The sequence below is a fragment of the Acomys russatus genome, chromosome 9, assembly GCF_903995435.1.
Source record: "Acomys russatus chromosome 9, mAcoRus1.1, whole genome shotgun sequence".
Classification (NCBI taxonomy): Eukaryota; Metazoa; Chordata; class Mammalia; order Rodentia; family Muridae; genus Acomys; species Acomys russatus.
Window position 1 is genome coordinate 29,003,831 of NC_067145.1, and position 20,688 is coordinate 29,024,518.

A 20,688-nucleotide genomic window follows, 5' to 3' on the forward strand; every position below is an offset into this window, starting at 1 on the left:
GAGAGAGAGAGAGAGAGAGAGAGAGAGAGAGAGAGAGATCCAGTGGAAGGCTAGACCACCATGACTGATTCACAAGGCTGGGTGTCAGGTATGCATGGTTTTATTTAAAATGTGTCCAATAAGATTTTCCACTTGGAATGAACATTTGACTTCTTTCTGCATGTTATCATAAACATCATCTCCTCATCTCATGGAGGTTTCTTAGAAAGTTCTAACAAAAAAGCAAAATGAAAGTGTGGAGAGATTAAATAACAGGAAATTCACACCACAGCGAGGGTGCTCTTGCTTCAACCTCAGGGACACACAAGTGACTAGTGGGTGAAGTAACAGACCGGGTCATGCAAGTCCTCCTTGTGTCACTTGGTGTCCTTTGGCAGTTCTGGTGTCTCCTGTCGCTAGCACGGAAGACAAAAATGAGTCCAGTGACCTCAGCAAATGGGAAACTGTCTTTTGGTGGCTGAGAGGAGATGGATACGGATGCACTGGTGGAGCACTTCCTAATGTCTGAAGAAAATGTTCCCTCTGGCCGTGTGCTGCTCTGAGCCCCAGGGAGGGGCACCTCATGTCCTGAACCCCCCCTGTTGGCCGCAGCACCCCCTGCCTCTCACCAAATGGCACTGACTTATCTGTGAACAGCAGCACAGCACAGCACAGGATAAGCATGGGAGCACATTTTAATCAAGTGGGCAGTTGTAGTTTTCAGTCAGCACTAGAACCTGGCAATGTTGGATTGGGGTTTTCATGAGCCAAAGGTCATAGCATGAATGAGGGTCTAAATGTCATCACAGCAGACCACAGGCCACAGAAAGAAAGAGACGTCTCCAAGTTAGGCTGACCTGCCAGGAAGAGAGACAGATAGAGAGAACAGCGAACAGGGGCCGGCGGGCCCAGTGGTGTGCAGTGCTCCTGGCTTGGGAACAGTGCCTTGTACGTGGACATGGAGTGGGCAGGGCACTGAATCCCCACTGGCTGCTCAGAGTTGCTGTCACGGAAAGAAGCTAAGGGCAATGCAACAGGTGGGGGGGGGGGCTGGGAAACGCCATCATCTCTCGGACATTTGCTCTAAAGTGACTTAGAGATGGTCATTTATTATGGAAACACAATCCTGAGCAGTTTGCTCTTTCTCTCCGTAAACACGTCAGTTCATAAATAACTTAGGTGTGTCCTTTGCATTCAGGGCACAGTTCTGGCTGGAGTAGAAAAGGGTAGAAGATGCGCAGCGGTGGGAGGAGATGGCAGGGTGGAGTGTGGACGGGCGGCTCAGGCGTCTGGGGCTCGTGCAGGCATCAGCCATCAGACACGGGCGGGGTGACCCAGCCGTACTTCTCATGTGTCTTCACCAGACTCTTAAAGGTTGCTTCGGCTTCCTTGCGGCTGAAGGACTTTTTTGACTTGCCGGCTTTTCTGCAGATCCGTCCCTGTGTTGAGATGGAGAGAGACGCAAGGTTAGAGGCTCAAGCAGACCATCTGTCTCCTGATAGGGTTGCCAAAGGGCACATAAGGTGGTAAGGCATTTCTGATGTCTGAACCAGGATGCGATGGCCACAGGCAAGGGTGGGCACTCTTGGAACAGATGTGGGCGTTATGGCTTTGGTAGGGAGCCCATCGGGGAGCCAGGGGCTGGAAACCTTTTGGGGTGCAGGACAGCCTTTGCTTTGTCTGAACTGGCTCCATTTGTGAGGCTGGAAGGCAGTGTTCCTGCATTTCTGAGATACAGTTGAAGGGTCCTTTTAGGAGAAGAGCATCAGTCTAGACAGAAACAAACAGCTTTGTCATGGGGATGCTTCAAGTGTAATTTCCGGGTTGTCTTTGCTAGTCATAGAGAGAAGTGTGTGTGTGTGTATGTGTGTGTGTGTGTGTGTGTGTGTGTGTATGTGTGTGTGTAGTATGTGTTTACAATACAATTAAAAACTAAAGTTTAAAACCCAAATGTGGGATTTATTTGGGAGCAATTACTGAATTCCTGTCATTCCTCGCATTATATACCTTGGGAGGCAGGTGGTGGGGTCAGTGGTCAGGACTACGCCTTCAAATAGACTGTGTGTTCTGAAGGATGAAACCTGGATCCTACAGGGGACAAGAGGACCTGCGCCATCTTAAGGTGGCTGAGACAACTCTGAGAAGAAGCGAGGTGTGTCCCACCACTGATACTGTGACAAGATGTTCCCATCTACAAAGTTCACTCTTGAAAACCACACAACTGAGTGACAAAAAGAATGTAAAAAAACAAAAAATCAAACCAAACCAAACCAAAACCCAAACAACCCTTAGAACATTTTCAGTAAGTTTATGCTTTCATGTTGGGCTAAATGCAATAGTTATCCTCAGCCACATGAAGGGTGAAGGCTGAGAGGTGGACATGCCTGCTAGGCCATGAGAAAAGAGGTGTCACAATAGATATGAACATATATGTAAGAGCTACCGGAATTTGGGGTGGCATTGGGTCCTTACTGGATAGCCTGTCTTTCAGCTTCTTAAGGGACAGCTCACCTGACTCATCCCCTTGGCCTTGTGGACATACTTGCTCACGCCTAACCAAGCTCATGAATTCCTGGGGTTCACTTCTTTCTTTGAGCAACCATGCACAGATGGGGCCCAAAGAACCCCAAAGTCATGGCTGCCTTCCATCAGTCAGCCGGCACCTGCATCCAGTTGCTCACTGCTTCCGTGGTTTTGCGGTAACTGACCAGGCTCTCTGAGTTTCCAGGAGACTACACTGATAACCACAGCATGCCTGTGCTGGGCCTTGAACTGGAGTCAGTCCTCTATGCCACACCACAGCCCTGCTCCACATATACAATGCCCAGGCTATGGGACCAGAGGCTGCCAGGTCGCAGCACCCCCAGCTTTCTCTGATAAGCCATGTGGGAAGCGCTGGACTGGGTTCTGAGTCTACGGCCAACGGATTCAGAGCTTGCACTTCCTGTCCAATGGGAGTCTTCTCAGTCACAAGGCAGAAACCCAGGGAGGCTCTGCACTTCTCATGGCCCTCTGGCTTGCTTGGCTCTTTACTATCCAGGATACTTGACACCCTTTATAAAGGCTTCTTTCTAGTCAGAGCAAAGGGAGAAAGAGCATTTGAGGGGAGGAAGCAGCTGCCTGACGGCTGTGGTAATGCCCCCAAGCCTTGCCAGGGTGAGCCCCATACTTATTTATATGGTTTCATACTTTTATGAAGGGTGATTATACTCGAAGGCAAGGGGCCATCAAGATTTAAAACCACACAGCCCTGGTCGAGGTCATAGTCCAAAGCTTTGGCATCGGACGTAGCGGAAGTTGAGTTTATACATCCAGTGGGAGCAGGTAGCTTTGGCCGATGCGACTATTTTAACCATCTCTTTGATTCCTTTGCACGATACTCATGACTGATAGTCTGACTGAGGATTCTGAATTAAAGAACCCAGACAAACAGGCTTGCAGTAAGTTTGGAATGTTCTGTGGCTTTTGTCATGAACAAACTTGGGTCTATTCTTTGTGAAAGTCCCAAGTGTTACAAGATACAACCAACAAACCCCCGAGGAACAAGTGGCCCGTTGTTGTTCCCCCCCCCGGGGGGGGGGCAGGATCATGAACATAGAGTCCAGTGCGAAGTCCATTTGATAGCAGGGGAGAGGCTGCCAGGAGCCAGTAGCTCAGCGCCTTCTCCGCACTAAGCTAGGCAGCGAGAGGCTCTTAGCTCTCAGCAATTCACAGGCAGGGATCCTTGCAGTGAGCACACACTGCCTGCCCTCTCTGGGTTGGCCACTTCAGTATTACACAGACCACCATTAGACTTCTGGAACCCGCACTTCCTTTTCCAGTTCTGCCAAGGGGCTGAGTTGTTTTCCCTGGTGCGTCTGGCAACGCCGCGAGACAGGGAGAGGGGACCCCACTCCCACTTGTCCCGTGGCCACTGCTGAGCATGCGTGGAAACTTCCAGATTTCATTAGCTGAGTGCTAAGACTCAGACTAAATCGGGCTGGCAACATTCCATGAACTGGGGTCCCAGGCTGAGTTAGAGCACCCAGAATTCGTCTCTGCTCCCTGACAGAGGACAGGCTGTAATTCTGTTCCTCCCGCTCCCGCAGGCACCACTTCCCAGTGGTCATAGACCATAGTACCTGGGTCTGTGAGCTCAAACAAACCCACCTTTCCTTAAATTACTTTTGCCAGAACTTTTGTAGCAGCAACAAGAAAACTAACTAAGCACATGTTACAGACTCACCGAGACAAGAAACTGAGGTGGAAAGGCTGAGTGAGGGTGGTGAAAGTGATACAGCGGAGGGCTGACTACTGTATTATTCTCGGAGCCCCTGTCTTCCCTGTCTGTCTCCATATAATAACCAGTGTCTATCCAGCCTCTGATATTTCCTTTAAATACTTCTCACTTCTTCTCAACTGTCTTTGCTTGTATTTCATGAGGAAAGACCTGGGTGTGACACTCTTTCGGCTTCACTACCAGAGCTTGGTGTCTGTGACAAAGTTGATGCTCTCTCTCTCTCCGGAGCTACAGGCTGTTGACGTGGTACCATGGGAACATAGTATTTGCCTCCCCAACCTTTAAGGGCTCAGACCAGCACTGACAAAGAGTGTTAACAAGAATACAGGAGCTGGGCCGGTACCTGCGAAACCAAACCGTGTGTGTGTGTGTGTGTGTGTGTGTGTATGTGTGTTACTGTTTGGTCTGGTTTTGCCACAGGCTTTAAAAATTACAGATGTGGTGTATATGTGTATGTGTGTAAAAATACAGATGTGGTATGTGTGTGTAAAAACACAGATGTGGTGTGTGTGTGTGTAAAAATACAGATGTGTGTATGTGTAAAAATACAGGTGTGGTGTGTGTGTGTGTAAAAATACAGATGTGGTGTGTGTGTATATAAAAATGCAGATGTGGTGTGTGTGTGTAAAAATACAGATGTTGTATGTGTGTGTAAAAATACAGATGTGGTGTGTGTAAAAATACAGATGTGGTATGTGTGTGTAAAAATACAGATGTGGTGTGTGTGTGTAGAAATACAGATGTGGTGCGTGTAAAAATACAGATGTGGTGTGTGTGTGTGTGTGTAAAATTATAGATGTGGTGTGTGCGTGTAAAAATACAGATGTGGTGTGTATGCTTGTGTGAGTGTGAATACACATACATACATGTGCCTGTGTGGAGGCCAGAGGTCAAACTCAGGTATCACTCCTCAGGCATGATCTACCTCATGTTTTGACACATGACCTCTCACTTTATCTGGAACTCACTGGTTAGGCTAAGCTGCCTGGCTGGTGAGCCCCAGGCACCCTCCTCTCTTTGCCTCCCCAGTAGTGGGGTTGTAAGCATCCACCACCGCGTTTTTCTACCAGGGTTCTGGGAGTCCAGTTCAGTGCCTTAGGGTCACGTAGCAAATGCTTTACCTACTGAGAGATCTGGCTTTGGGGGCAGGGCAGCCACATGACTAAACATAGAGACATCTCCATGTAGCCAATAGGCTAATAGGTGAATCCAAAGACTGGTCCTCTCTGACTTTGCATGGCCCCTGGTGTCCCCACCAGCACAGTGACTTTCCCCTGTCACGTCACTATCATTTGCCCTGTGGCCTCATTTGTTTAGTGTGTTTGGCACTGGGTTAAAAAAAGAAAAAAAGAAAAAGTGATGCTGTCTTTGGGAGCTTTGGAGCCATCATGTAGACATGATGTGGGCATAAGTGTACTGTGGCCTTGTTGGCGTTGGTGATGGTTGAGTGAGGCAAGTCTGCTGTAGGTTACTCTGTACAGAGTAGGTTAAGCATACCAGGGTCCTCGTTGTGACAGTGTACTTGTCCAGAGGACAGTCACTCCCAACTGATGCATGCCGTAGGGTCAAGCAGAGGGGCCTGGACCCATCCCTACTACTCAGCAGATGGCATGTGGCTGTGTCCCTGGAGTGGAAACAGTGCTGGCTGCTGGGCTGCATCAGGTCCTGAACACCATCCAGCCTACCTTAGGAAAGGGGCGGAGAAGGCAGGAACTTGGAGAAGAGGTGTGAATGTGCTTGTGTCCCCCAATGATCTGGACGGTGCTGGCGTTAGCTTTGAAATGTAGCACCAAGTAAAGGCTCAAAGTAGACTGCTGTATTCTGGGAGCCATGGCCAGATACTCTATGGGCTTAGACGTAAATTTTTTTTTTTTTTTGGTGCACACATGTGTGCATGCTTATGCATGCACGCATGCACGGAGTGGGGGAGGAGCTGCAGAACCCAACCGATTGCAGTACTCCCTCCATATATGATGTTGGGTAACTTACATGTTCTCACTTTCATTGTCTGTAAAATAGGCATTGTGGCTGTATTAGAAAATGCCTGGCTTCCAAAAGGACTGAGTATGCAAAGCAGCAAACGGGGTCTTACTGCCAAGTTATCGTGAGGTCCTCGTTGGTTTGTCTCCGCTTAAAAAGTCACACAAATTCTACCATTTAAAGTGAATATTATTATTTAGGTTTGTTGTTTTCTTTGTTTGTTTGTTATAAAACTGCCTTCAAGCAGCCTGGGAGCACCACATTATCACGTTTCTCAGCCCCTTGTCCATTGTAACTGTTTGGCATTAACATGTCAGTTCTGTATTGCTTACTTCCACAGGTTTTTTTCTTATAAAGAACCCTTTTTGGTGTTTGTGTCCCCTTTGCCTGTGAGGTGTGAGTCTACATTATTGTCTCCAGAGTCCTCCTGTGGAGTTTCTGGGCTCCGGAACATTTTTCAGAGCCCCAATTCCAGGGTTGAGATTTACTTTCAGAACCTTTGCAAGCACGATTGTTAGTTTAAAGGAGCTACAAACCTTGTACTGCAGCACAGGTTCCAAACCCAGGTAGCACTTGCCCAGCCTTCTTTTCTGTCACACTGCTCCCTGGGGAGACACATAAAGCTCACAGGCTCCTGGCTTCAAGAAAGTAGACACCACCGGGTGCCTGGAAACTTGAAAAGAGGCCCACCTGGGGTAGACTTTCTCTTGAGGTTGGAAAATGCATTTGTAAGTTTCCAAAAAGGGGCAGGCAAGACACAACACAGAAAAGGTGTCTTCAAAGAAACCAAGTCACAGCAAAGGACACTAAATCCATAGGAAGGAGACCTTACTGGGTGGGGTAAGGTGAGGCATCAGATGGAAGGACTTGAAGCACACACAGCCTTCAGCATGACCTGAGTATGCATACATGTGTGTGTAAGTGCATGTATGTCATTCATATGAGTATATATCTACATTTGAGTAAATGCACGCACACACACAGCTTGTCATATGTGAGCCTCAGTGTGTGTGCAAGTGTAATACCACAGTGGTGGCATTCAAACTGTGAGGACAGAGGTAAGTTCCCTACAGGAATGTAACTACTGACTAGAGCCCAGCAGTGACCTTGAGGGCAGCTTCTCCCTGAACAGAGGGAACCCGCAGCCCCATGGAGCAGTCTGGAGGCCAGGCAGTTCTGTGGCTAGGCCTAGTCACTCTTTCTACTTGCAATCAACATTGGGGGGCCAGGAGGAAAGAGGACAAGGAGGACGCCCTTGGAGCAGATGATCTGCTTTGGAACGCCAGGCAAGGGTTGTCTGAAGTGAAAAGCCCAGGGTGCTAATTTTCCTCACGCTGTAGGGGATGGTCACAGATCCATAGTTACTGGCGATCAGCTGCTGTTCGCCTGTTTTCACACAGGCCGCCACAATGACTTTACACGATCCTCAGAACTTGTGTGGAACCAGACACTCTATTCTGAGACTTGCCAAAGGTTACAGAAGAGCTGAGGCTACGGAGACGGAGGCCCGATATCCTGTGAGCCCTTGGCAAGACCCTGGAAAGACTATCATGGTCAGGCCCTGCAGAGGCCCAAGGTGCCTCAGGGAGGAGAAGCACTTCTTGGAAAGGCTGCAGGAAGATTTACTGAGCATGGTGAGCCACTTTCAGGGATCCGGGGTGTTCCAGTGACCACTGATACCACTCGGCCCGCCCGCTCAGTCGTGGGTACTAGCACCTGGGATTTAGGTTCCTGTCTTCTCAGATGGGACTTTGTCAAACGGTTCCTGCCCAATGTGGCTCAGGATTCCTTTCATGACATAGACAGCCCATAACAGATTCACTTAACCTCCTCTGGCAGGATGCTCCAGACAGTTTGTGTCCCAAGCATTCTGGGTAAGAATAATCACTTACATGTTTTCAGAGGAAGAGATTGACTGCTCTCCAAGCCAAGCAGCATCTGATCCCAGTGGGTGTACAGCATCAGGCCAGGAAGGGCACAAGTTTAGACAGCCCTGGGGGAGTGGTTCAGTGGGTTTGGGGTTTTAGCCAGATCAGCTACTGTCACAGGGCAGAGAAGGGTGAAGCCCTGGCAGAGGCAACACTGTGTTAGTCCAACGAGGCACATGTGAGCAGGGGGTTGGGGGAAGAATCAGCGAGGACAGGAGACCAGGGCAGCTAAAGGAGAAAACAGATTTCCAGGTCTAGGTGGCTAAGTCGGTGCTGGCTGGGTTTGGGAGGTACATCAGAACTTCAGGCTGAAGGGGGAGAGATGGCTGACTGTGTTGGCGCTCTCAACAAAAAAATACAAACAATTACTGTGAAGAGGGTACACAGGTCAGATGTGAGGGAGGGAACGAGTCTTCCTTCCCTCTGTAGTGGAAGAAGCCACCACTCTCCCCCAGTCCCAGTATCCTCTCTATGCCATGTGTGACAACAACCCCTGCCGGGTTGAACATCTGTATCAATCTAATGAGCATCTGCTGTGGTCCATGGGAAGAGCAAGTGAGGACGCACAGGTCAGATGGCCCCAAATCACCCACTGGGCCAGCCTCTAAGGCGCCTTGGATGTGTGAAGGGTGGTTTGGATATGAATTGTCTCCTATAGTCCATGCATTTGAGCACCTGTCCCCACTTGGTGGAGTGGGAAGCAGGTTTAGTTGGAAGTAGCTTGCTGGGGTCAAGCCCTGAAGGAAACAACTTGGCCCTCATTCTGCACCAAGGTCTGTCTCTGCTTCTTCCAAGGAGCCACTCCCCCACATCTTTCTTGCCATGGTGGACTACAATCCAGGTGCTGGAACAAATCCTCATTTCCTGTAGTGGCTTCTTGTGTGAGGTATCTGACCACAGAGACAAGAAAAGTTTAACCATTGCAGATGACTTCTTGAGCTACAAAGCTTCAAAACTTGAGAACTCTCTTGCTTTCATTGTTTTAATAGTTGTTGCGTTTGGGGAAAATGTTTCTTTAACAGAAAGTGCAGGTTATACACGACCCGTAAGGGGGCAGCCTAGAGTTCTCAAGGGCTGTTAAAGTAACTGTCATTTGAAGAGTGTCCTGTGACTGCTAGAGACACTGGGAAGGTAAGATGCAAGTTGGCAAGCCAAGTGAAGGCAAGCCAGATGAATGAGTACAGGAAATGAATGAATGGATGGATGGATGGATGGATGGATGGATGCAATAGGCAGATTAAAAATCCCCCTGCTGGGAGGATCATGGACCATCTTTGAAAGAATCTGCCTCTCTTTGGTGCAAGGTAAAAGAGTATTTTTTTTTGTCTATATGTGCATTGGTGTCTTGCCTGTATTCCCGTTTGTGTGAGGGCACCACACAGACATGATCCTCCGGAACCGGAGCTACAGACATTTTATGAGCTGCCACGTGGGCCCTGGAAATTGAACCGGTGTCCTCTGGAAGAACAGCCAGTGCTCTTAACTGCTGAGCCATCTCTCCAGCCACAAGGGAACAATATCCTGATGCAAAGCCCCTCCACTCAACAGGAAATGTTTCCTTACTAGACCCTTGAAGAGAAATCTTATGTGATCACAGATCTTCTAACCCAGTCTCAAATATTTTCCCAGTTCTTAACACAATTTATGGACTCCGGTATACTCTTGATTTTGTGAAACCACCATTGGTTTTGCACACATTCTGATGGTGTTAATCGAGTTATCTTTTAAAGTGAAGGCACTTTGCTTAACGTTGCCGTAGATATTCCCCAGCCACTGGCAATGCCAAAGGCACACTTCACAGATTCTCACAAACACAGAACATCGCTTCCCTCCCCAGCTTAAAGAAAGTTCTAGCAATTGTTGAGTCTGCATTGAAACAGATGGTATTTTGTTGAAGGAATCGAGCACAGAAAAAGCAACATTTTTGCTAAAAATGTGTGTGGTATCAGATGATCATTTTAAAATTGCTGTTTTGAGAATCACTAGCACACTGCTGCCTGAGCAGTCACGTTCTGGGGTGGAGTCTATTAGAGCAATTTAACATGGCAGAGAGACAGCAAGACTTCAGGGAAGGTAGACACAGCCTCTCATGCGCCAGTCACTGTTGTCAGGCTAAGACAGTCCTCACGATAGACATGCCAGGACACCACAGCAGGTGGGCTCAGTGGCCCTCAATCCTTCTACACACATGAAGTAACTGAGACACAGAAAGATCAGTGAGGTGCTTAAAGCTACAAAGCTCAGGGAGGGCACTCACGCCAGGCTCTAACAAAAAAAAAATCTCTGGCTGTGAAACGTTCTCTGAAGCTCAAGGCCAGCCCAGCTCTCAGCAGCACAGAAAGAATGGTGACCCATAGGACAGACAAGCAAGGAAGTGGCTCTCACTCCCTGCATACTTCCTGCCATGGCTTCTTGGTGACCCAAGGTGCTCCCTTCCCATGGAGCTCTCTCCTGCCATTGGCAACCCCGTTTTTTTTTAGTCTGGAGTTCCAAGTCTCTTCCTCATAATTACCTCAAGTTTGTCAAGGCCTCCACTCTGCCCTATTGCCATTTCTGGCCTTTTCCATCTTCCCCAGACTGGATCTGTTTACATCACTTGCTCTAGCTTTCCTTTGGGTCCCTGTGACCAAACACTCTCTAAAAGCAACTTGAGAGAAGGAAACAGTTTACTTGGCTCACGCTTCTGTCACACTCCATCACTAGGGCACGAATGCAAGCAGGAACTTGAAGCAGGAATCATGAGGGAGTGCTTGCTGGGGAATGATGATGTCACAATAGGCTGGACCCCTGCCCCTCCCCCACCAAGCATCAATTCACAATCAAGCCTCAAGCCAGTTTGGTACCCTGCTGAGACATCAGGAGATTCTAGGTGGCAGTATGCTGACAGTTGACGTGGTACTAGGGCAGTCTTTATTCCAAGATGAGGAGTAAACGGCACTGTTTCGAATCTTTCTTTTTGTGCTGAGCTAGGAAGTGAACCTAGGGCTTCAGACATGCTGGGCACACACTCTACAACTGAGCTATATTCCTGGGCATGGATTGATTGATTGAGCTCTATGTATCCCAGGTTAGCCCCAAACTCAATACAAAGTCAGGAATGACCCTGACTGATCTCCCCGCTTCCGCCTCCCAAGTGCTGGGACCACAGGTATGCGCCATCACACCTGGCTTATGCATTCTGGAGATCAGACCCAGGGCTTCGTGCGTGACAGGCAAGCACTGTACCAACTGACCCACATTCCCGGCCCTTGTTCATTTTATTTTATTTTATTTTTAGATACTACTTTACATGGGCCAAGCTGGGACATGGACATTCCGGTGTTTTCTTTTTTTATACTTCTAGATTCTATAATGAACAGTTCTGGAAATATCCTTATATGCCCACCTCACTGTCATTAGGAGACCTGCACACTATGCTGCACTGTTATTTATGCATTTACTTAAACATCTGACAAGGAGAGTGTGTGTGAATACTCTCAGCAATACTGGCCCTCTAGTTGAAGAGGACTTGGTCTGATGTTTACTCTGCGAGTGACTTTTAAGGAACAGTGGTATTTCCCCAGCCAATTTGACCTCTTGGTTCAGATCTTGGCCCACTTTCTTCCCTACCTGTAGATTTCCCCTCGGTCCCACCATTTTCCCTCTCCTTGGGACACATTTAGAAAATAGAATCAAGCTCGCATCCCTCAGTGCCGCAGTGGTTTGCACTCCCCCATTCTCATTTCTGTTCTCCTGTTGTTGCTCACTCCAGTCTGTGGCCACCCACTTGCTGCAAGCCCATGGTGCCATGGCTGTCCCCATCTGCTCATGCAGTCCTCGTCTCACTAGGGGCTGCCCCATAATGCCTGACATAAAAATGGATGGACCCATTGGCTAGCCACATTGTGAAAGAGGCCACATTCCTGAGCGATGCACGCAGCAGAGCAGATGGCGTCCAGGGAGATAAGATGGGATAGAAGTTACTCACCCTGCCCACTTCCTGCCTTCTGCGCTTTCCCTACAGAAAGCTCACCTCTGAAGTCCCATTCTCCTTCAATGATCACAGACTCTTCCCTGTCACCCGCATTGATCTGACCACTCTCCACCATCAAGCCATTGGAACATTTCTCCCCCCCCCCCCCCCCCCCGACATATCCCATTATTTGGTTCCCTTAGTACGCGTAACAGGCAATGTCTTTGAAGAGACACTCTTCCCAAATGAGAGGGACCAAGATGGTACTAGATAATGTGACATCAGAGAGTGCCAGGGGATTAGAGTGCCAGAAGAGAGGGCAGCCACGCTCTGGTGCCTGCCCCTGCTAGCAGAATGCCACGATTTGGAGGGAAATTGTTTGTTCTGGAAAACTGCTTTAAAAGTAGGAGCGCAGGATTTCGCAGGCAGCCAGAGAATCAGCCCTGGAGCTCACTCTACAGACGGTTTCTAACCTTGAGGCACAGGCCGGCTGCCTTTGCACTTGCTGTGCCATTTCATGGCTGTGGTTTGTTCCTTAGGCGACAGGAGTTGTAATGATAAAGTTCACACTGTATATCACAGCAACTGGCATTTGCTGTTGGGGAAAGATCTATGGCATTAAACAAATAAAAGCGACTTGACATATGTTTTCTGGAAAATTCAAGTGAGAGAATGTTATGATTTAGGCACATACTACATAAACTATATATTACTCTTTAGAATAGTTCTTGGTATAAAAACACAGAAACATGACTATGTGGATGCCTACTTCCTCTATTTTATCAAATATATTCATGAAGACAGGAAGCTGAATTTTGACCTCTACCCATATCCACACACTTGCTGGACAGAAGCCCACCAGGTTCTGTGGCATAGTCTCCAGGGACAGAGCACAGTGCCCCAGGTGTGCTTGCTTCATAGAGTATCAGGTAAACTCTGAACTTGTGCTGAGGGGAAGGGCTGAGATTATTGCCTCTCTTGAGGGATGTGGTGGCTATGCGGCTGTGGGAATGTGAGGTGGATCCCTCTTGATGTCCCTTGGTGTCCCAGAAGAGCCTAAACTGTCAAGAACTTCAGCGTCAATCTGGCCACTGTTCTACAGGCATAGACATGAGGTGACAATTTGTAATTCTTGGAGTTGGGGGTGTGCCACAGGTTTAACTATTGATGGCAGGGGGTGTCTAACTATTAGTGACTCTTTTTTAAAAAAGATTTATTTATGTTATATAGATGAGCGCTTTGTCTGTGTGTACACCTGTATGCCAGAAGAGGACACCAGATCTCATTATAGATGGTTGTGAGCCACCATGTGGCTGCTGGGAATTGAACTCAGGACCTTCTGGAAAAGGAGACAGTGCTCTTAACCACTGAGCCATCTCTCCAGCCCCTATTACTGACTCTTAAAAAGCCCAACTCTGTTTTCCTGCTGAGGAAACAATGTCATTAGCAGGTGCATTAAAGGCAACACTATGCCATAAGGAACAAAGAGCTTTGCCACAAACATGCTGTGTGTTCACAGGTCCCTCTGTTTCCTGCAGCCCTTTATCCAAAACTGGCTGACCTCAGGAGCACACTTGTCCTCAGCCTCTGCCCTTGGCCTTGATCCACATCCCTAGACTATTCTGGTCAACAGCCCATTTCCCTAATGAGCAAGCAGAGCGGTGCTCTATCTGTCTGAGGCAGCAAGAATTCAGTCACTCTGTGACCCAGTGGGCAGGCCCCGAACATCGCCTTAAAATGTGATGCCTCCGTCTGTGGAAAATTGGACCTGTAGGGCCCGGGAAAAACTTTTAATGGCCAAACTCCCTATAAGAAGCTGTAACCACTGGATACATTTGCCCCAGAACACCCTTTGGACTGTTTTGTGAGGTGTCTGCTAATGAGGCACTAATGAGGTGGCAGGCTGTAGGTGCAGAAGCAAACATCCACTCAGCAAGAAGGAAGTCTCCTCCCCTCCCTGCTAGGGTTGTGAGGAGGAGGGGGAGCCCACAGTCTCAGAATCCTGGCATCCCAGATGACTCAGCAGATTGCTTACCACCCTGATTTCAGAGGCTCCAAAGTGCTAGTTTGAGTCACTGCAGTGCGTGTGACACCCCCTTAACACAGTCATCTCAATACACTTCATGGGATCACTCCATTTCCAAAAGCCTGCTCCATGGCTGGCCTGGCTGTGAAATGCAGTCCCCACCAGCAGAAGCTAACTCCCCAGAGGCCTGTGCACCTCCTCCTTAGAACCTCAGCAGTTCTAGATTATTCTGCCTGCACTCCCACACCTTCAGAGGACGCACTTCTTGCAAAGCTGGGGATACCAAGTCCTAACCCAGCAATGACCAGGACATTACGGTCTGAGTGTGATGCTCTCTCCCCACGCGACTCCAGCCTCCTCCAGTTGTTCCTTCACTTCTACCCGCCCCCCACTGTCTTCTTACTCCCCACTGTCTGATAGCATGATGTCTTGTGCAATGCAGAGCCCCAAGGACACAGAAAACACCAACCACACAGTGTGCTGCAACCATCTGGAGGAGAAGAAATGTTCCATATGACGTGAGGGCTGTGCTGTATATTTCTGAACGCTTGCAAATCATCACAGGTAATATGCACAACCGGGGCTGGCTCCAGAGTGAATGAGAACTAAAATACACCTTTTTTTTTTTTTTACGCTGCCAAATGAAACAGGGCCGAGGTACAGCATGGAGACCTCTTAGTGAGTGTTGTGAAAACAAGTTGGGGACTTCAGTCTAAAACATAGTGTTCTATTACCATAAAATAGACACAAGACTTTAATCAAGTGAGGAAGGTGATTCTAAATTCCAGTGTCTAGTCTCTTTTGAAAAGCTTAGAAAATTGAGGAGCTGATTTTTGTCTGACCTAATAAAATTAAAAAAGACATTCTCTATAAGTAACTAGGATGGCTGTTAGTATTTCCAAGTCATTTCTGGGGGTAGATTCTGATAGTTGCTTAATCTGTATAAGTATGTGGCAATACAGCTTTGCTTTCTGAGTAAGAATTACATAGGAAGAGGAAAGAATTTCATGCCTGAAAACCTTTGAACGATGCCCAATATGTACTCTGGCATCGGTGAAGCTTGTGCCAGTTCCTGCTCTGGGGACGTGTATAAACTCTCCAGCCCTCATCCAGGTGAGAATTCCATCCTTTCTTCTGGTAAGGAGGAAACTGAGGCAGGGCTTATGGGGCCCGAGGTCACAATCCAGCTGTAGACTGTGCAATGCTGAGTTAAGAGTTCATGGTCACACTCAACTTTTCACTCCGTGTTGCAGCAAACGCCCTGACCCTGACCCTGACCCTGACCCTGCACTCACGGCTCATGTATTGAGTTCTGCACTGCAAGGCCTGCACAAGCATCCAGCGGTGCTCAGGGTAGAGCAGTGCATGATGGCTGTTGTTCAACCATCCCCCCGACCCCCATTACTGGAAGTGTAGCCCACAGTTAGAAGGATGGTGCACACATCACATTTCTCAATGTGTCCCGTATGGTAGCTGGGCTAATTTTACGTGCAGTTGTACTTGTACAAATGAATGACTTAGAAATGGGGTGGGGGTGGGGGCAGATACATTCTCTGTGATAGAAGGGCGGCCAGCACCCTAAACCCTTGTTTAGTTCTAGAATTAGGGCTATACCCTTGAATGCTTGAGCATTCACCAGAAATATCAGCCCCTGCTGGACTCCTGGAATCCTTCACCATCTCTCTCATGGGCCAGGGCATGCCAGCCTCACTGAGCTACAGAACAGCCAGCTCTCACCATACCAGACATGTTGTCACTACCAACATCCTGAGAGCCCAGGGTTTGTGCTGCCCAGGGAGTCGACACAAACCCAGAAGCTATTGCTATCTGACCTCAGGTACTATTAGGTGTCACACGCATGCCATTTCAAGCCCACAGCCTGACCTTCAACCAAACTCAAGTTCTGATCACAGCTTCCCTTGTGAATATTCTTGTCAAGGCAAGCAATGTCAGAACACGGGAGTGCCACAGTGGAAAAATCTACCGACTTGGTTCAAAGTGGGAAATATACTGTGGCTGTTTGCTGGTGACGTCGAGGAGGAGCTACCATGTGGCAAGCATTAGGAGACGTTAGAAGGAGTTAAGGAGTGAGCCACCCAAACTGCCCTTTTCCTCACGATGGGACATCAGGCGGGTGTTGTACACCGGTAAAAGAAATTAATTGCCCTCAGGTCTGTTTCTGTGGTACTGTCTTAGGCTTGCTTTGTGATTTGAAGGCTAATGCCACCCGAATCTATTCACTCTTCGCATTTGAAGTGACCCAGTCAGTTTCTCTCTGGCTGCGTTTCACTTGCTGCTTGGGTCATTGAGGGTTTCCATGTCACTGAGACACTCTATTACACTTACTTTGCTATTTGTAGACAGCAGAGTAGAGTACGCAGGCGTAGTAAGGGCCAGGCTATTTTTGAGGAATGTGATACGATAGGGAAGATTGGTGCCCACTCCCCCCACCCCCAAACAGCTGTGTGATTCCTATAGTTCTGTCTCCTCTACAACTGGCTGCTTGTGTGTGTGTGCCTCAAGTGGGACGGACGCCAAAGGATGAGTGCCTTGTGGGTACAGCTGGTGAGAGGCTGTGGAGATCTCTCAGCCCACATGCTGTGTGCACCTGATGTCCATGAGCTTCAGGTTGAGGTGGGAATTTGACTCAGGAGCCAGGCCTGCCTCACACTTGGCTCTGTTTACGTGCGGGGACCGGAGTTTTCTGTTAGGAGTAAAATTCTTGGCAATAACTGAAATGTTTTCGTGAGCCACAAAAACTTGGACAAGAAAGCCATTCGCTGTATGCGCAGGAAAGTGAAGCTGATCTTAGCCCACGTGGTACAGGCCACTCCAAGTGGTGGGAGGCTGAAGGCCATCGGTGCAGACGGAGTGCATTTAATGAGAGCTCTGAGAGGGAAGGCTCATCCACCTCCAAAGAAAGATGGAGGATGCAGCTACTTCCAACTACAGTTTGTTTTCCCTTAAAACATTAGAGGAGATGGTTGGAGAAAACGCAGGCAGGGGAAATGAAGAAATTCTAAGAAACTGCTAACAAAAGCCATGCCACCAGGAAACTTAACGCACAGACACCAAGTCTCAATAGTGTAAGAAAAGACGCTAAGAAACAAGCCACACTTACCAAGGAGAGCAGGAGGGCCATGCATGCGGGGCGAAGAGACTGTGGGCTCCAGCCTCTTGTTCCTAAAGTGGTGCTCATGCCAACTGCTCATGGCTGTTTGCTAATATGTACCCAGTTGGTGTGCAGCGTGATCCCACCCTTTGACCCAGCACCTCACTCCTGAAGCTTCCTTTACAGTATTCAAAACCCATGAGGAAACATGATATGTACGGCATCTTGTTTCCTTTCAGTGGGGTGGGAACAGGGTGGTGGTGGTGGTGGTGGTGGTGGAGGAGGAGGATAGCAGTCTTTAATGAGGTAACCAATCAGAAAGAAGGATGGTGGATATGTGCAGACAGATGTGTGAGCTTCGTGGCCCTGTGTTCCTGGGTGAGCACATGAGAATGCTGAGAAAGCCCACCCCTTCTGACAAGTGGGATCTCAGAAAGTCCATTTTCTCCTTTGATGCTGTGCTGCTGTATAGTTTTTGTGTAATAATCTAGGATGTTTCTAGCTAGACAGCCACCATGTACCCACCGCACGGGAACAGCCAAGCAGACCCCTACCACCTGCTTCCTCAATCTGCACTATTTTTTCCCCCTTTATATGCAATATCATGCTATGTAGCCCTGGTTGGCCTGGAACTCACAGGAATCTGCCTGGGTCTGCCTCCCAAATGTGAGGATTAAAGGCATGTGCCACCATGGCCTTGCTTGTTATACACTGAGACAGGGGCCCACTTAAGCTTTATCACAAAGCAGCATTGAAAGAGGGAACTGGAGAGCCGTCTATTTCTCTAGTAAACAGTTACCACCACAAGGAAAAAACGACCAAAATTAGCAGCAACAGACAAAAATCTATTCATGCTGTTTGCGATTTAGTTGCCTTTTAAGGTTAGGTACATTTAGGTGAAGAAAACCTAAAGATCATTTTAACTGTTATATTGCAAGCACTGGGGATATTACCCTGAAGTTAAGATGTAAGTATCTACATGCATTCTATTTGAAATCAAATTTATGTAAGTTTTTTAATATTCATTTTAACTATATACATCTTAGATACTCCCACATATACACATACATCTATATTTACTCATACGTATTATACATATGTATGGATGCACACATGGAGGACCTAACCTTAGCTATCGTGACAGGTTATGACTCCTGAGGTTTTTGGAGAATCTCCTAAATGTCTAGGACTGGCCAGCATGGAAACACGCCTAGGGCCATCTGGGCAGCTGAGCAGCTGGACCTAGGAGATGTAGCCAGGCCTCTGGTAGCTTTGCTACCTCCATGGACTCAAGTGGATGAGACGAAGCCTGCATCATTCTTGCAGTGTTCAAAGTTACCAGGATGCACAAGGCAGAGGCTTGTCAAAAGAACGCAGAGGAAATCTGGGGTGGCTGGAGGCGTGAGCTCTATCAGTGTCTGCAGGAAGCCAGAAGGAAGGAAGAGGGATTCCAGCCTGTTCCTGGGCCTTGGCGGCAGACTGCTGGTGATGGTTGGGGATAGTCTAGCCTGTCTTTAGTTTTGAGTAAAGTAAGAACAGACACAGACTGCAGCCCAACAGGCAAAGCTGTTCTCCCTGACACGCGTCGCAGTGGTCTGGGGCTCTGCTCTCCGTTGTTCAGTGTTTGCTAATTGTTCTCGGCTGTGACTATAACTACATGACCATGTGACTAAATTATAATATTTTTGTATATATTTTTATATATTTATATACATTATACATTTTTATATACTTTTACTTATAGTAAAATCATATAATTCAAAGAACAAACAAAAGACAGGTACAAAGAATCTCCAAACATTACTAAATTTCATACTGAATTTTTCCATAAATTAAATACCACCCTGAACATGCTGCCTGGCAGGTGCAGGGTGGTGAGCCATTCTTTCACTCCTCCAGTGTCTGTCTGCCGATTTCCAGACAAAGAGCAAACCAACACTTCAAAGGCTACCTACTGGTCACAAACAAAACCCCACAGAGCCAATTCACACACGCTGACACATCCCCATCGGCAATGGTGATGCTGAGAGAAAAGCAGGAACTTCAAATTGCATGGAATGCTCATGGTGCCAGGAGTGAAACCGTTCTGTCCTTGGTGTCAACTAGAGAATGTCCTTGCATGGAGTGTGGCTTTGTTGCTAAAAATGTCCACTCTTCTGACACTGCAATTACCAGTCACCCAGCACCACCCCCACCCCACCAGCTTGCCCTAATGAATCATAATCTTGCTGTACCCCAAGGGCACCTGCTCTGCTTTCCTTCGATGACATCTACTGCGTGTCCTCTAGCTGCAGGCCTGGGCTTGTCCAAGGAGTCCCATGATCCTGCCAGCCTTTCCTCTAAGGCATATTTTCATGAATTTCTCTCCATTTGAGGAATAAGAATGGAACCCAAACCACAGATGGCTGGGCAACTTTCGCAGGCGCACCTTGCAATGGCTTGGCTAGTCAGGGAAACTGCAAGAGAGGGGTCTGGGGACAGAAGGAAATCACTCACTCAGTGGGAGCCTGTAAGGAAAGAAGGGGACAGGCTTCATGGAGAGTAGGACAGTGAGGCAGCCCCGGTGGATGACTGGGACCAGCAGGGGGCTTTTAGGATGCTGGAAGATGACGATGACTGCTTAGTACCAAAGCATTGCTTGGTACCAAGCAAAATGCTTCCCATCACAGACCCCTGGGTCCTAATGGAGACAGCAGGAAGACTGTTGCTCAGATGCTTGGAAGTGGAAACAGGAAAGTGAAGGTCCGCTAAGACTGTGAGATGTGCCTCCTTAACACCAAGCCAGCTGTGTGTGTTGCCCACATTTTGGTCTCCAGAAGCATCCTCAGGGTAAGTAGGCAAGCAAAAAAGCTGCCTGCTGTCAGGGAGTCTGTCCTAACGTGGTGCAGAGGTCCCTAGGGACCAGATGGCACTAACCAAACTTGAGAAGCCTGGACATCTGGCACAAATGACTCGGTGACTCCCAACTTTACCTCCCCTCCTGACTTCCTGCTATGAAACTAAAGTTATCTTCTCTCATGGAGACACCCGTTCATCATGGACAGACATTGCCCTCAGCTCTGAAACTTGGAAAGCCTACAAAAGGCGCATTGGTAGTTACATTTAAGAAGTGTCCTGGGGGGTGGAGAGGTGGCTCAGAGGTTAAGAGCACAGGCTGCTGGGCCAGAGATCCTGAGTTCAATTCCCAGCAACCCCTTGGTGGCTCACAACCACCTATACTGTGATCTGATGCCCTCTTTTGTCTGATGCGCTCTTCTGGCAAACAGTCATACACGCAAATAGAGTGCTTATATAAACAAATAAAGAAATCTTAAAAAAACAAAAAACAAAAGAAAGAAAGAAAGAAGTGTCCTGATTCTTGTTACATGGCCTCACAGATCCTCTTTTTTTTAATTTTATTTTTATTATTTTTAAATTTTAATATTTTTTAAT

The 20,688-nt window shown here is 48.0% G+C and overlaps 1 protein-coding gene across 1 annotated transcript in view; it reads right to left on the reverse strand.

Annotated features, from left to right (window-relative positions):
• Positions 1 to 1,154: 1,154 nt before the first annotated feature.
• The window catches only part of Ube2ql1 (ubiquitin conjugating enzyme E2 Q family like 1), a 36,869-nt gene continuing 17,335 nt past the window's right edge, over positions 1,155 to 20,688 (reverse strand). Inside the window, exon 2 of the mRNA XM_051151059.1 lies at positions 1,155 to 1,418. Coding sequence (XP_051007016.1) covers positions 1,287 to 1,418 — 132 coding nt within the window. The 3' untranslated portion in view covers positions 1,155 to 1,286. The remainder of the gene's footprint in view (positions 1,419 to 20,688) is intronic.